General features: G+C 44.0%; 1 protein-coding gene across 2 annotated transcripts; it reads left to right on the forward strand.

Moving 5' to 3' along the window:
- Positions 1 to 396: 396 nt before the first annotated feature.
- Positions 397 to 12,394, forward strand: LOC147636662 (ABC transporter G family member 11-like). Of its 2 annotated transcripts, none has more exons than XM_086800123.1 (11): positions 397 to 1,245; positions 1,352 to 1,431; positions 1,518 to 1,807; positions 1,898 to 2,069; positions 2,156 to 2,278; positions 2,698 to 2,826; positions 3,650 to 3,844; positions 3,953 to 4,039; positions 4,322 to 4,594; positions 4,678 to 4,785; positions 11,836 to 12,394. In XM_086800123.1, the coding sequence occupies exons 1-11, from the start codon at positions 867 to 869 to the stop codon at positions 12,172 to 12,174; spliced, it is 2,175 nt and encodes a 724-aa protein (XP_086656249.1). In that variant the 5' UTR covers positions 397 to 866; the 3' UTR covers positions 12,175 to 12,394. The 2 variants fall into 2 exon arrangements, with proteins under 2 accessions (XP_086656249.1, XP_086656250.1); XM_086800124.1 differs by having other exon boundaries at positions 3,701 to 3,844.
- Positions 12,395 to 15,730: the final 3,336 nt, after the last annotated feature.

Genomic DNA, 15,730 nt, shown 5'->3' on the forward strand with positions numbered 1-15,730 from the left:
TTCACAACTGAAATGCTCTACGCAATCAGGGCCTTGGTGGTTGCCGAAAGCTGAGTCTACAAGTTGCTCTACCCAGTGCCCACGCACTCGGACGGAGCAATAAATCTGTCGAAAAAGGAAGGAAGAGCCGGTACCTGTAGATAGGTCGCTGCTGCTCTCATAACTTAAGTGCAAGCAGAGAGCTATAGTAGGAGTACCCTGATTTTGGCGGGGTAGGGGAGGACCTGGCCTAAAATTTAAAAAAGTTTTGGCAGCACAGCGCCACGCCGCCAGTGTGTGTCTGTGCGAAGCCCTGACTTATTATGTTTGCTGCTCGACTTTACATTGAATGCATGGGCGTTAGAAGCATTGAAGGCGCTTCACCTAATCCTACTTCTTAGCCGTATACACAATGCATCTCTCTCTGTCGACTCTCGCGTCTCTAGTGACGATACACCAACTGACTAAATACAGGCCGGCCATCGGCTATCTTTGCACCGGATTTGCTCTTTTCATCCACCGCTGACGAGTCCTCCTCAGAGTCACAGCAAGCAAGCGGCCAAGTAAAGGAACAGGGCAAGTCGTAAGGCGTTGTCGCTCGCATCTTAGGTTAGGTTCCGTCACATTTGATTCCGACGTTAGCAGAGATGCGAGCGACTTAGGAGGCACGGACGGACACCTTCCGCTTCCTACCACCCAAGAGAGGCGCGCTTCTCTCCCGTGATCTTCTGACGCAGTGGAAAGCTTCGCTTAGGGCCGGTATTGTGTTAAAGTCTAAGCACGCCCGCCATTTCCTCTACTTTGAAAACCTGGCTTCGACTTCGGATCCTGGAGCTCCCAGCGAGCCCACTTTCACACGCAGGCGCTCCTTCTCGGCGAGAGTAAGTATGCAGTCAGCGCCGTCTTTCAACGAGTACAACTGCGCCACCCACCAGGCGGTGGCGCTGGAGATGATGCAGCAGCAGCAGCAGCAGCAACAGCAAGAGCAAGAGGTGGTGTCTCTGATGAGTAAGGAGAACATGTTGGGTGGATTGAGCCCACTGAGCCAAACTCTATGGAAAAATGTGAAGCACGAGCCTACTCCCATCGTTGGCGACATTTCGGCATGGCTAACTTGGAAGGATTTGATGGTGTCCGTGGCCAATGGGCGGGGTGAGACGCATCAGGTGCTGCAGAGCCTCACCGGCTATGCCGAGCCTGGCTACATGATGGCTATCATGGGCCCCTCTGGCTCTGGGAAATCCACTCTGCTGGATGCCCTCGCAGGTGGTTATGGACGAGATTGTGCACATTAACAACGTATTTGAAGCACTGTAGAGTCTAGACCATCAAGTCTAAAGTTTCTGAAGGGAACATGTTGCATGATGTGCAGGGCGTCTTGCAAAGAACACCGCTGTGACGGGTGACGTGCTCGTCAATGGACGTCGGAGAAAGCTTTCATATGGATCTGTGGTATATGCTGTTACGCTTATCAACGGACTGCTTGCCTTGTTTGTTTTGTGCCAGCCCAGCACATGAACATGAAAATGGCACTGTAGGCTTATGTTACGCAAGAGGATACGCTCATCGGGACGCTAACGGTGAGGGAGACCATTCATTACTCTGCCCATCTGCGTCTTCCAGACAAGATGCCTCGAGCTGAGAAGGAGACCATCGTGGAGAGCACCATACTCGAGATGGGGTTGCAGGACTGTGCGGACACGCCCGTCGGTAACTGGCACCTGCGCGGGCTGAGCGGCGGGGAGAAGAGGCGCGTGAGCATCGCCCTGGAGATTCTCATGAGGCCCAGGCTTCTTTTTCTGGACGAGCCTACCAGCGGATTGGACAGGTAATCTACTTAATCGTCCTTTCAAGCTCGATGTGACGTATGATTGGTTGTTCGTAGTTTTTCATCTGCTGAATGAATCACATGTTGCAGTGCGGCAGCCTTCTTCGTGACTCAGACGCTGAGGAGCTTGTCTCGAGATGGCCGCACCGTGCTGTTCTCCATCCATCAGCCTAGCAGCGAGGTGTTTGCTCTCTTCGACAACCTCTTCCTTCTCTCCGGAGGCAAGACAGTCTACTTTGGAGAGGCTGCCCGTGCTCACGAGGTCTTACTTTTTCTGCATTCACTTCGTGAATTTACGTGAACACTTTGACCCGCATTTCTCTTACCCTGCGAATCTCCCTCCTCCAGTTCTTCTCCCAAGCAGGCTTTCCTTGCCCCGCACGGCGCAACCCTTCGGATCACTTCCTCCGCTGCGTCAATTCAGATTTCGACAGAGTCAAGCAGACACTCAAGGGCTCCTTCAGGCACAGGGTAAAGTCTTACCCAAGTTCTCAGCACGCCTCTCCAGCTCTCTATGTTTTTCTTGTACATGGGTTTGATTGTTGCTTTAGGCAGAGACAAACGAGAAACAACCCCTGCACTTCAATGTTGCAAATGCTCCTCACAGCACGCAAGGCTTGTAAACTGTTCTAGCCATAGGGTACGAAAGAAGTTTACACTTTGTCAAGGGCGTTCCCACTTCTCTTCTCAATAGTGCCCTATACGTTTGTCCTGATGGATTAACCTGTCAAGTGCTGGACATGCGTATGCATGCATCACCTTATAATACGTTGATCCTGGTGGATTGGCCTGTAAAGTGCTGGACATACTTATGCATGCATCACCTTCTATTTGCTTGCTATTTGGGTGCTCATTTTGGTCTTATACTTCTACTCTTGTCTTGTTCACAGGAGAATGCTGTTGTAGATCCAATGGAAAAGTTTACAACTACTCAAGTCATCGAGCTACTCACAAGTGCATACAATACTTCAGAACATGCAATGACAGCGGCGGCTAGAGTGTATGAGATATCTCAAGTTGTAAGTTTTTTGCATAGTCTCCATAAGGATTCCAGTCTTTGTGTGAATATATGTTCTTATGCGTGTGTGTGGAGTGCGTGCGTGTGTGAGAGCTTATCTTGATACAGAGTTCTACACCCACTATTGGTCACTGCTGACGTTAGTGGGGATGTCGTAGTATCTAGTCCATACTATGCATAATGGAGTTGATAGTTATATAGTCTTGTGGGTTGACTACCATGAGTATATAACATGCAAATTTGGGCATGTTCCTGAATTCATCTAGGTATATAATTCAGCTGTATTAGTGGACATGCAGATTTCACATTGTGAAGTTTTCGTTCAAGTTGTGGCCAGTTGATATTGTGCTGATCCTTTCTATCTTGAGCGGTGCATTTGCCCTATCAACTATTTATTTGCTGTACTAATTCTGTCTATTTGCTACTTCCCTTAGTGCTAGGCTTCATTATGGCTGAGTTTGCCCTGCATCTCCGGAGGTTTGACAGAAACTCAGTCGAAGGGCTTTGTTTGAATATATGCTCTTATGTGTGTGTGTGTGTGTGAGAGCATATCTTGATACAGAGTTCTACACCCACTATTGGGCATTGATGACGTTAGTGGAGATGTCGTAGTATCTAGTCCATACTATGCAATATTGTAGTTGATAGTTATATAGTCTTGTGGGTTGACTACCATGAGTATATAACATGCACGTTCCTAAAAGGTGAATTTGGGCATGTTCCTGGATTCATCTAGGTATATAAGGATTCTAGTCTTGCTTCCTTCATGGCCTGGCATCTCTCTCGCTCATTTTTGAATAACGTATGCATTTGTTGTGCTCCAGAAAGGAACAATTCTGGATTCTATGGGTAGTCAAGCAAGCTTTTTGATGCAGACAAGGACATTGACAATGAGATCCTTTGTCAATATGTCGAGAGACATTGGATACTACTGGCTTCGACTTGTCATATACATTTTTGTCGCCATTTGCGTTGGAACCATATATTTCAAAGTTGGCACCAGCTACAATGCTATATTGGTATGCAGTTACCCCCTTCATGGAATTTGTTTGTACACTTTTGGATTTTGGAACAGATTGCTTGCTTCTTGTAAAAAGCCAAGTTCCAGAACTAGTATGCTTTTGCAGGCAAGGGGATCGTGTGCCTCATATGTTTCTGGGTTCGTAACTTTCATGTCCATTGGAGGCTTTCCATCCTTTATCGAAGACATGAAGGTAAGTGTGAAGTTGAGGCAAGTTTGATTGTCATTACTTTAATTTTGAGCTGGTGTACAAGGGCTACTGGCTCGAAATCATTGACACGTCAAATAGTAATACGGCTGGATAACATATATATAATCATTTATAGTGGTATAATGCCTATATCTCATCAATCGACATTATGCTATTTTTATCATATAATATGACTTTCTGGTCTGGTAAGGAAAATCGTCAAGGGGCATGTCTGAGCTTTTTGACTCTTTGAGTATTCTGAACAGAAGTTATTCCATTTTGCAGGTTTTTCAACGGGAGAGATTAAATGGGCACTATGGAGTGTTGGCTTTTGTGATAGCCAACACCTTATCCTCTCTTCCGTTTCTGTTCGCGATCTCTCTAGCTGCTGGGACCATCTGTTATTTCATGGCGGGCTTGCACCCTGGATTTAGTCACTATGCCTTTTTTGTGATTGGCCTTTTTGGGTGTGTGGGAGTGGTTGAGAGTCTGATGATGGCAGTTGCCAGTGTGGTCCCCAACTTCCTCATGGGGATCATAACCGGTGCTGGAATCTTGGTAAGTGCTACCATTTGAATTTTCTCTTATATGTGCTTTGTCAAAATGAGTCACTTAACACGTGGCTTAATTATGGCATCCAGGGTATTTTTATGTTGGTTGCGGGATTCTTTCGGCTTCCTAACGACTTGCCCAAGGCCGTCTGGAGGTACCCAATGTCGTACATCAGCTTCAATTATTGGGCTTTACAGGTATCACTTATTTCTTCAGCTCCATTCAGAAGTGTTCTCTCCACCATTCAACCTTAAATAGGACAAGGATTTATATGATGAAGCTTATTTCTTCAAAATACAACTATAGGTGGAGACATATCCATTGATATATCCTCTGGAGGTGTGATTGACCAAAGAAACAACCAATGCTATTTAAAAGACTTGCCACCCAACACCTGTCCTAGGGGAACCATTGGTGGAAAACTTTACTCTTAATTGCTTGACTAGCTCTTGCATGTACTCTACATTATCTAGCGGGTCTATTTGGTGGGTCCCCAAGGAAGGTCTCTTGTGGAGCATACTTCGCCTTGGCACAATCCTATACATTATCTAGCGGGTGGTTCTCAGGATTATTTGGCGGGCTCATGAGATCCCCAAGGAAGGTCTTGTGCAGCATACTTCGTGCTGGCACTATCCTATACCCCTGCTGATGTGCGACTAGAGTCCTGACACTCGCACATGTATCGCCTCCGCACTCATCCTCTGGTCCTGAAGAAGTCTGCTTCTCGAATTGCTCCTTTGGACAATCTTTTGCGATGCCAGTTCAAACTACTTGCCTAGCTTGAGGGACACTCCCTAATCTAAGTGTGGCTACTTGCCTAGCTTGAGTCATATCCGGGACACTTCCTTACTATTTTTAATCTAAGTGTGGACCCTAAAATCGTTCTACTGTTAAAAAAAAAATCATACCTATTGATTTAGATAGGGGAAGAAAAAAATTCAAATATCACGTAGCCTACTAAACCACCACCCACCTGCTATTCTGCCAGTTTTCCGTCCACTTTCAGCTTTTAGATATGGGTGGGGAATTTCCCCCCCCTTTTTTCCCAAAATTCGCCTTGATGGGTTTCTGTAATCAGCCATTATTACAACTGATGGGTTTCTGTAAAAATTCTCGAGTGATCCGTAGAGATGGGCAGCGATGATTTCCCCTTCCTTGCTCCCCCTTTTTGTAATTTAAACTTGGGCTGATATTCCACACTGGGAGGTCCACAATGGAGGATTTCTCAGAGTTTAGGGGTCAAAAATTTCCTTTCAAACCCCCCGCACATGAGACTGATGGTGCCGCTGCGGGACACTGCAGTGGGTTGATACGGGAATATTCTTCTGAGGTGGAGGAAGCGGAGACATCGGGTAAGCTCTGCAGCAAACGTGCCGCAACGACGTGTCCTTCTCTTACAGGTCCTTTCTGAAGCAGCCAGGTCCGATCATCTGGCTGCAGCACCCTCTTTCTCCTTCCCGCATGTGTTCTACGGAAAACGTGCTGCAGCGATGTGTCCTTCTCTTACAGGTCCTTTCTGAAGGAGCCAGGTCCGATTGTCTGGCTGCAGCACCCTCTTTCTCCTTCCCGCACGTGCGCTGGGCATCACGCACGTCATACAGAAGTTTGCTTCTCTATGGATGCGCGTTCTCTGTAAATTGGCATGTGCGAAGGCTTTCATAGCGGTGAGTCTGCAGTGCAGCGAAATGCTGCTCAGCCTGAGTTGGCCTTATGTGAGTTGGGCTTGAAGGACTCCCATTGCTGCGATCTTCTGCACTAGCTTCGCCTCCAACTTTGCCTCCTTTCCCGCTATCTTGCCCTTATCTCGCACATCTTCTGTACATCTTCTGTAGCAGTGGAGGGTCAAGATTTAGCTTGCGTATATTGCGCAATGGATTGAGGCCATTGATGCCTCGGTGGCCCCTTCTCTGCATAGCCTCGCCACGTACATGTGCCTCGTCTCCCCTTCTCCTTTGCTTACCCGCGTCCTCTCTGAGCTTGTGTTGACATTGCGCGACTACGTCATCTGCTTCCTCCGCCACCTCGACGGTGAGGGTCGCCTCCTCGTGCTGCGCTTGGCTCCAACACAACCATCGCCACTGATGACAGTCCACTGCTCTCTGTTGTGGCCCACCTCCACAGCCTCCTTGCCCACTGCTCTCTAGTTCGGGCGTTGTAGCCCGCCTCCACAACGGTCACTTCCTTAGCCCAAGCTGCGCAGGAAATTACCATCGACGCAAGGAGAGAGAAAGAGAAAGGAAGGTAACGGTTACATCCTTTCAATTAAAAATTATTCTTTCAAGAGAAAGAGAAAGGAAGGAACGGTTACATCCTTTCAATTAAAAATTATTCGTTCAATAAGTAAGGTTATTAATAATCGATCTAATGACTATCCATTTTCTACAAACGTTGGGCCAATTCCATTAATTAATTGATTTTCTTTTTTGTCCTATTTAGAAAGAAAGGATATTATCCTCTAATTAATTAATTGATAAAAAAAAACTCATTGTAGGTCCTATTTAGAAGGGATACTATCCTCTAGGGCCGTTAAAAAAAAATTCCTTTGTGTGATCCCTCTCTACTATCCACCAGAAAGCATTACATCTTGTGATCGCGAGTTGGGCTACGTTTTATCCTTTGGGGCCTTAACTACTCTATTCTTAGAATCCTTCTTATCCTATTGTGGCTGGAAAGCGGTTGTTCAGGGATAGGAGAAAATACTGAAGTGCTGCCATTGCCCTGGAGGGCGCAGACACTTGAAAGGGACATAACACAGAGCATGCGATTAGGTGGTTGTGGTGGATTATTAATGGGCCTGGGAGTCCCTTACATCACTTTGTATAGATGCATGAGCGGTTACGGCCGGACCTGTCCGTTGATATCTACGTTGCAAACTTGCATGTACATGTGAGATGCATAGAATGTGTGGGTTGAGGTGTGAATTCACTTCCACATTCTCCTTCTTGCATAAAGAAAAAGTAGAACTTTTTATTTGATGCCTAAATGCTTATTGCTTGCAGGATCCTAAACTAATGCATACAAGCATGAGTGGCATTTAGTCGATCTATGAGAGTATGGTTGATGAAGAACATGTTAATGTTGATATCATATCCACCAAGTTTTGAGATCTTTGCATCTGACTTCATTTTGCATTTGCCTTGACCCCAAGCATCTTCAAACTGTTGACTACGAGCTTCCTTCACCCTAACACGATCAGCTTTGAGCTCAATAATAGATGAATACTCTCCCTCTTTCATTGCTCGGAAGGCCAAGAGTGGAACTTGGACGAGTAATCAGCAAGCTCAAGAGTATGCAATTACCATAAATATGGACCTGAAAAATAACTTGATGATTGATTAAAACGGGAACACCATTATGTACACCATCATCATGAGCAGGTTACATTAAAGAAGTGATCATTGACTTGAACACCATAAACATCAGCAGCATGGATATGTGTATCATAACCCCCTTCACTATAGAGATTGAAAACAGGCACAGCACCAAATTGATTATCTTAACTTCGCATGAAATAATGGCTGCCACGAGAGTTTGCATTATAAATTGTGGCACCAGCTGTATCATTGAGAAGATGAGGTACTGGAGCTCCCACAAAATTATGAGCAGGCCGGAAAACTGGGGATTTAATGGTCCCAAACTGGATGTAAGCTGTATCAATGTATCACCAACTTCATAAACATCTACAGTATGTTCAAGGGCTGGTTGGAGGGACTCAGCATGAGGTTCCCGATTGCCCGCAAGTGGGCTGATTTCAGGTTCAAAAGGGTCAGCTGTTAAAGCTCTAATAACTGGTGTAATTTGCCCAGTAAGGCCTGATTGTGAGAGTGGGACTGCTGTTGTAGTCAGCCTGTGAAAAAGGCTTGAAAGCCATTACTTTTATTTGTGGGACCAAGAAAAGTGATTGCTACATAGTTGGACCCATGCAGTCTGAGCAGATTTGTTGCATTCATTGCTGCTATTTCTTTAAGGATTGTAGAAGTATCGTGGCATTGGAGAGTGCTGGAGGGAGCACCGAGATGGGCTGTGTCACCATTGGCCACCCAATTGGTCCACCTGTACTTTCTTATCATGTATGTACATTGGACTGGTGTCCATGGCAGTTGTATATGCTGGGGATTGATGCCAGTCATGTGATACTGTGGACTTGGCTTTTCGTTGGGACTTGTGCCTCTGTGTACATGCTCGGAAATGCCTAGTGGATTGGTGTTCCATTGGGTCTGCTACTTCGTGTACTTGCTTGGAGCACGTCTATTTTGGTATAGTTTCATGAACGGGGATTGTCCATACCAATGCTGCATTGCATAGCATCTTTATGTGCTTGCTTGCAATTGAAATTGCATGTTGTTTTCATGCTTGCTTGACCAATGTTTAGTTAGTTTCGGGTAAGGGGATGCCCGCTCGTGAACCGTGCATGTGAAACTGTCTGTTGACATGGTTATGTGGCATGTGACAGGTGGTAAGTGTTGGTCATAAACCTAGCCTTAGGAGTTAACACTGATTTATGAGTGAGTGTGGACACACTTCATTAAGTTTTGGGCGACCAAAACTCACTTATAAATTATGACCAGTGCGGTGTTCACACACACTGATGTCTCGAGGTGGACATAACCCAATGTCCACCGTCCAGACCTTATCCCCTTTGTACAAAGCCATGTTGCCATTGTAGCTTGCTCCGCAAAGCACTTGCCTGCCACCTACACTGGACAACTCACCACCTCACTCCTCCTCTCTCTAGAGATTGGCGCCTCCTTCATGAGGGTTGTTGGGCTGCATTTTCTATACTTTCTCCTTTCCAACTCCATATCCAAGCTTGCCAAGGTGTTTCTCAATCTTCCAAGAGTGTTTTCGGATGCTAATCACTCTCCTATACACTCCCAATGACTGAAATTCAGCAAAACAGCTCTCTTTATTGCTGTAATTTTTAGTCTTTTTGTTGAAAATTCTAATTTCAGCCCTCCTTTCTCAAGTGGAACCATGGGGGAAGCTTTTCCAAGGTTCTTTTCATCCTCTTGAAGACTTTTGTCTTGAAGAAATGCGACAAATCAAAGCTCTCATCACTCCAAGGACTTCCATCGCGAAGACTTTTGTTGTCATCGTCTCTACTTGCATGCAATTGGTAAGCTTTTATGCTTAAATATGGAAGCAACTAGTAAGAGGGAGGAACCGGAGTACAAGATCACATACCCTATGTAGTGTTCTCTTGTCCTACGTGCTCTCTTGCAGATTGTTGCTACCATATGTTGGTGGAACAATAGAGAGCAGATGGTAGGGAACATAGGCACTTGAGAGCATTCCCGGCATGAAGCGCATGAAGCACATGTGAGCATTCCCCGCATGAAGCACATGTAGGACAACTATGGACAGTCCATAGCACTCTCACATCAGCTCGGGACAACTCAACATCTTTGGCTTCTTCTTGTCTGGCTCATAGAGCAAGTCGACCAGCCCTCAGTAGCCACAAAAGAAATTGATGAGGAGCTGCAAACAAGCCAAAAGGTCTTCAAACAGTGGAGGATCTGTTCCTAGCCCTTCAACTAGCTCTTTCTCCTGTTTATATGCCCTGGCCAGCAGTATTTCAGACCTGTAAACAGTCGGCCAACAGTAGGAGAACCTGCAAACACAGTCGGCCAGCTTTCTATTGACACCTCGTAGGCTTCTCTCGTGATGGGTGGCTGCAGCAGGTTGTAAAATAGAGAGAAAACCAATCGACCAGCTCCCATGCACACCAGAAAAGCATGCGCCCAGTCCTAACCGGGGTTCTCTTTCAGTAATAGAGTCCCACTGCCAGAAATAACTTTGATGGGTGCTTTTTAGGTCCAGAAGGGAGCGCCTACTTGAAGAAGGCCCAAATATTATGGAGTGCCTAGCTTTTGGACGCCACGTGTATTAAATAAGTCCTGCCCAATGTGTACTCACTTATAAGTTGTCCGATCACTTATAAGTGAGTGTGAAACCACACCAGTAATTATTAGCATGTGAACTCATAAAGTTATAAATTGAGTTTTTGGGGATACTTACCACGTGCAAAACACATGTAGACCACATGTCAGTCCCAAACAGGTGTGCACATACATGTCCACAAGGTGCCTAGGCCATAGTCACAAGAAACGACCGTTTTAGCCCCTAGAAACGCGTTTCTCCATTTCAAGACCCCATCTGTTTCCATGGCCGTTTCTCGTTTCCCAAGTGATTGTCACAGGAAACGGCCGTTTCCACCCCTAAAAACTCGTTTCCCCGTTTTCATTCCTCAAACGTTTCCGTTCCCATTTCTCGTTTCTGGTGACTATGGCCCAGGTGTCCCCGGCCCCATGGACAACGCAGGCAGAAATCTCAAGCATTGTCCAGGCAAACAAGACAAGTCATCCAAAGGTAAAATCAAAGTCATGCATACACATGAATGTAGCTAGACTGGAAGAAATACCCATATGCTCAGTTGTATCATATAAAATGTCCAAGGCTCATGATCCTTCCGAAACCTTCGCAAAACATAGGTATAGAAGATCTCCAGGATAGCTAGTCCCAAAGAATTACATCATGTCAGGCTCCATGAGCCATACATGTACACCATGTCAGGCCCCACAAGCCACACATGTACTATCATGTCAAGTTACACCAACCATACATGTACTGTCATGTCAAGCTCCATATGCCACACAGACACACCAATGTCAGGCTACACTAGCCATACATGTATGTCATGTCAGGATCCACATGCCACATATGAATAATAGAAAAACAAAAGCTGTAAGGAATTTTGTGACAGTTCAATGGACTAGTCGACCAGGTTCTATAGCTAGAGAACAAAGCCAGTCAATAATGTCAGCAAATTTTTTCCTAAAATGCTTCCTAGACCAGCCATGTAATTCTAGATTCAAACATCACGATGGGGCTGGATTTGCATATTAATGTACCCTTTCCTAGGTGGGAAATACACAACATTGTAGGTTAAATCCCATATGGGTCCAAGCCTCTTGACAATTTTGAAATATTCTATCATAAATCTTCTAGAAGAATCTTAGGGCTAGTGGGGTCTGGTGGTAACTGCTTAATGGCTACAGTCATTAAGTAGGGGCGAAGAAATTAAACTGTGTCCCATGCCAGCTCGGAAAAAATCTTTCTGCAGTTTCTGTAACACTTATATGAGTGCTTAAGTCGAATTGTTTTATTGCTGTGCTCTTTGAAAGATGTTGCCCCAATGAAATTGCGAGCATTATGACACAAATCATCTTCTTGGGATGGTGGTGCAGGGGCAATATAAGAATGACCTTTTGGGACTTCAGTTTGAGAGCAAAGACGGTTTATCCCCCCCTCTCTCTGGGGAGGAGATTCTTCGAGATAACTTTCAGATTGACTTGAGTTGGAACAAGTGGTGGGATACAGCAGTTGTCTTCTCGAATATAGTTGTGTATCGGGCCATCTTCTTCATCAACATCAAGCTCAATGAGAAAATGACGCCGTATCTGCGGGCGTTTTACATGAGGCATATTGCAAGGTTGTCTGCCAGGAGTCCGTCTGCTAAAACGATGAGATCTGTGTGGGTACTCCAAGTCCCAGCTGAGAATGACAACCGCCAGGAGCAAGCCTGAATTTCTCTTAAAATAGTACACTATTTGGTCAGGATATTACCACAGTGCTTAATGTCGCTGCTGTAAGTCTTTATTGCATATGTGTATCTGTTTATGTGCTTTGTCACGGCTGGTGGTAAACTCTGAAGCTAAACACGGGGTTTCACTGCAAAATTTAAAAACCCTGATGTAAAAACAAGCTTAAAAATAAGATGCTGCAGTGCGCACGTCAGTTACTACTTGTGAGGTTTCTTGTTTGTGAATTGTGATGCCATTGCAAGCCTCACCATCCCGAAACATACATCTTTCTGTAGTTTCTATTCCAAAGGTGCAAAGCATGGTGAGGTTCTGTTGTATGCTCTGTTTATTGTTTAAATGTCATTCCATTCATCTTGTTCCATTGTTGAGTATGGATTGGTTGTGTGATGACATCGGTCAGAAGCATTGCTAGTATAAAACCTTGTATATGGGAGAGAGATCGTAGACGTAACTCGAGCAGTATTGCTTAGCAACAACAGCTATCACCTGAGCCTCACATTTGTCCAAACAATCGACCCCGAGACGTCTTTACTGAGAGGGAATAACAGTTCCTCGACGAGACTTCCCTCACACGCCCACAGACCTTAAAGTGATGGCCTAAATTAGTTCCCTAATGTGCCAAGGGGATGGGATGGTGGCCAAAAAACCCTACTCGTATTTTGGGCAATGGGTGGTGTACTCCACATTTACTATATTTCTTGAAAAATAATCGAATAATACCTAGTTTTCTCTAATTAAATTGTATTCAAGGCGCCAGGTGTTGTATGACCACACCTGACCTATTACTTCTCTGAGGATGGTGTGATGGTGGTACCTTTACATCTAGTTGATCCTGCATGCAAACACTTTTGCCTAGTGCCAAAATTGTAATACCACGATGACCATTGGCCTGTCAACCCTATGGTAATCTGTCTAAGTTCCACCAACCAAAACTCCCTTGTGTAGTACTTTACCTTGCAATGTCTTTCATTATCAAGGTGTACATTGTATTGCCCAATTGTTCATTCAAGAACACACTGTCTTCCATCATACCCTCAAGGCTCCAGTGCGATGGTTGTGGAATAGACCATTGGTACTCAAATTTTCTCCTAAGAACCGGCCTCCTGCGTTGCTTGTGGAAGAGTACCATTGGTATTCAAGTCGATGCCCAACTTGGGTAGGGAAATTTCTATTTGGAAATCCTTTTGGTATACAGAGTTTTTAGTGGGTGCGCCAGGTAGCAAATCTCACAACACCAAGGGTTCTCCAGGAGTACTTGGTCGCTATCGTGCCCATATCATGGGTCTTTTGGGGCAATGCCTTAAAGTAGTGAAACCCTAAATCTTCAACCTCAAAAGAGGTCAAGGGGAAAACATGTGCAAAGCAAGGATGAATTTGGTGACAAGGGTGGAAATTAATGTTGTTGCAATCAGATAGGCAAAGGAAACCAAGGCTAAACCTAATCTTTGCTTGATATGGGAAAGCTTTCATTTTGGATAACCTTGAGTTCCCAAAAGTTCAAGTGAGTACCTTGTGATTTGTATCGAGCACGCTCAAAAGTTGGTGAAAATATGGAAGTGTAGCTAGAGTCCAAACTACAATAAGGCCCATGGGAGTTTTGCAAAACCTAAAAAGGAAAGCCTTTACGATCTACCACAATCATATGTTTGTGGTGATGAACGTCTTACACTAATCAGATTCATATGATGGTCATTTTGGGTAGACCCTTCATGAGGGAAACCAAGTTGGTATATTCCTAGCCATTAGATCACATTTATTTGCGAAAGGATACGTAAGTTGGTGTATAACTAGGCATTATAATGATCACATATGTTTGTGAAAAGAGACCCAAGTTTTAAAGGTAGATCTTTCAACATAGAAAACATAACCAAGTTTTAATTTATATAGAAATGAGTCTAACATGATAGATTGAACCACTTCAATACAATTTGTGAACCAATGTCTACACGAGAATTGGATCACGAAGAGGATAGGATAGGATGTACGCAACTCTCCCTTCTCCATACTTTAGTGAAAATTGGATGAGAATTGAATGCGTGTGCTTGCTACCATGACAAAGGAAGGAAGAGCTTAACTCTAAAAATAACTCAGGGGAAGATCTCATGGTATGATGTTTACAAACGAAGATGAAGTTCCTTTCCAAAGATCGTGATAGATTGAACCACTTCAATGCACAGTGTGAACCAATGTTTACACCATAATCATGAAGAGGATAGGATAGATGTATGCGTCTCTCCCACCTTCATACTTTTGTGAAAATTGGATGTATGTGCTTGCTACCATTGATGTGATGTTAACAAGATGAACAAAATACACAAAAATGGATGTAATAGATTCTCGATCTAATGTGATGTCAACAAGAGAAACAAAATACAAAAAATTGGATGTAATGGATTAGGAACAACCTTTCTTAATGATTGTGAAAGTGAATTCTCAACAAGTAAATAGTTTTGATAGTGTGAGGTATACAAAAGGTTTGCATCTTAGAAAATGGTTAAAGCAAAAGCACTATTGTGTTAGGTACAATGACACTCTATGGAGAAAATGAAACGATCCCTTAGTGCTTAAGATACATCAAAGTCACTAAAGTACATAATGAATTCTTTGATGAATGTGTGAGGTATTGAACAAGGTAGACACCAATGGTGAGAAATGAAAGGTAAACCAAAGAAAGAAATGAACCTTGACTCACCAAGTCTAAAAGAAGAAAAGGAAATAAAGCCCTGGATGAATTCTTTGATAAATGTGTGAGGAATTAAACAAGGTAGACACCAATGGTGAGAAATGAAAGATAAACCCAAGAAAGAAATGAACGCTCACCAAGGTCTAAAAGAAGAAAAGGAAATAAAGCCTTGGATGAATTCTATGATAAACCCAAGAAAGAAATGAACCTTGACTCACCAAGTCTTAAAGAAGAAAAGGAAATAAAGCCCTGGATGAATTCTATGATAAATAGGGTGAAGAATACGTTAGTGGTGAGAAACGATCACTAACCTCGAGGGAAAAAAATCCTTGACTTAGCAAGTCGGAAAGGAAAAAAAGAAAGAAAGCCTTGGGTGAAGTAAAAAAAGGAAGCCAAGAGGATCAAGGATAAAAAAAGATGACGATGATGATGAGAGCTCGATCTAAGGCTATTTTTAGAGCATTTCAAGTCATGTACTATTGGTAAGATAACTATGGTTTACCTTAGAGCATAAACGCTCCAAAGAGGCATGTCCTATAATGGGCTTACTCAAGTCAAGAAAGTTTATACAGCAGAACCTAGTGAGGATCCCAAACCACTCTTTATTGCTATGAATGAAGTAGAGAAAAAACCTAAAGAGGTAAGACTGTGATTACAAATGTTGAATGGAAAAAGCAATCCTTGGATGTACTAAATAGAGAAATATTGAGAGACTACAAGCTCTAGACTCAACTCGATTCCAAAATCCAATAACCCCAAAGGACTATTTGGATTACAACCTGAAACTTGAGGAGAAGCTCAATCAGCTAACTATGGTAAAGTAATGAGAAACACATTAATGAATAATGTGCGTAT

Source organism: Cibotium barometz, chromosome 7 (assembly GCF_041138505.1).
Source record: "Cibotium barometz isolate CiBa-2024 chromosome 7, ASM4113850v1, whole genome shotgun sequence".
NCBI classification, from domain to species: Eukaryota; Viridiplantae; Streptophyta; class Polypodiopsida; order Cyatheales; family Cibotiaceae; genus Cibotium; species Cibotium barometz.

What these genes read in the sequence shown, in the direction of transcription:
- LOC147636662 (XM_086800123.1), top strand. Translation starts at nt 867, where the DNA reads ATGCAGTCAGCGCCGTCTTTCAACGAGTACAACTGCGCCACCCACCAG. An exon ending in AGCTTTCATATGGATCTGTG is followed by an intron (nt 1,432 to 1,517) that starts GTATATGCTGTT and finishes ATGGCACTGTAG; the next exon opens with GCTTATGTTACGCAAGAGGA. An exon ending in TAACCGGTGCTGGAATCTTG is followed by an intron (nt 4,595 to 4,677) that starts GTAAGTGCTACC and finishes TATGGCATCCAG; the next exon opens with GGTATTTTTATGTTGGTTGC.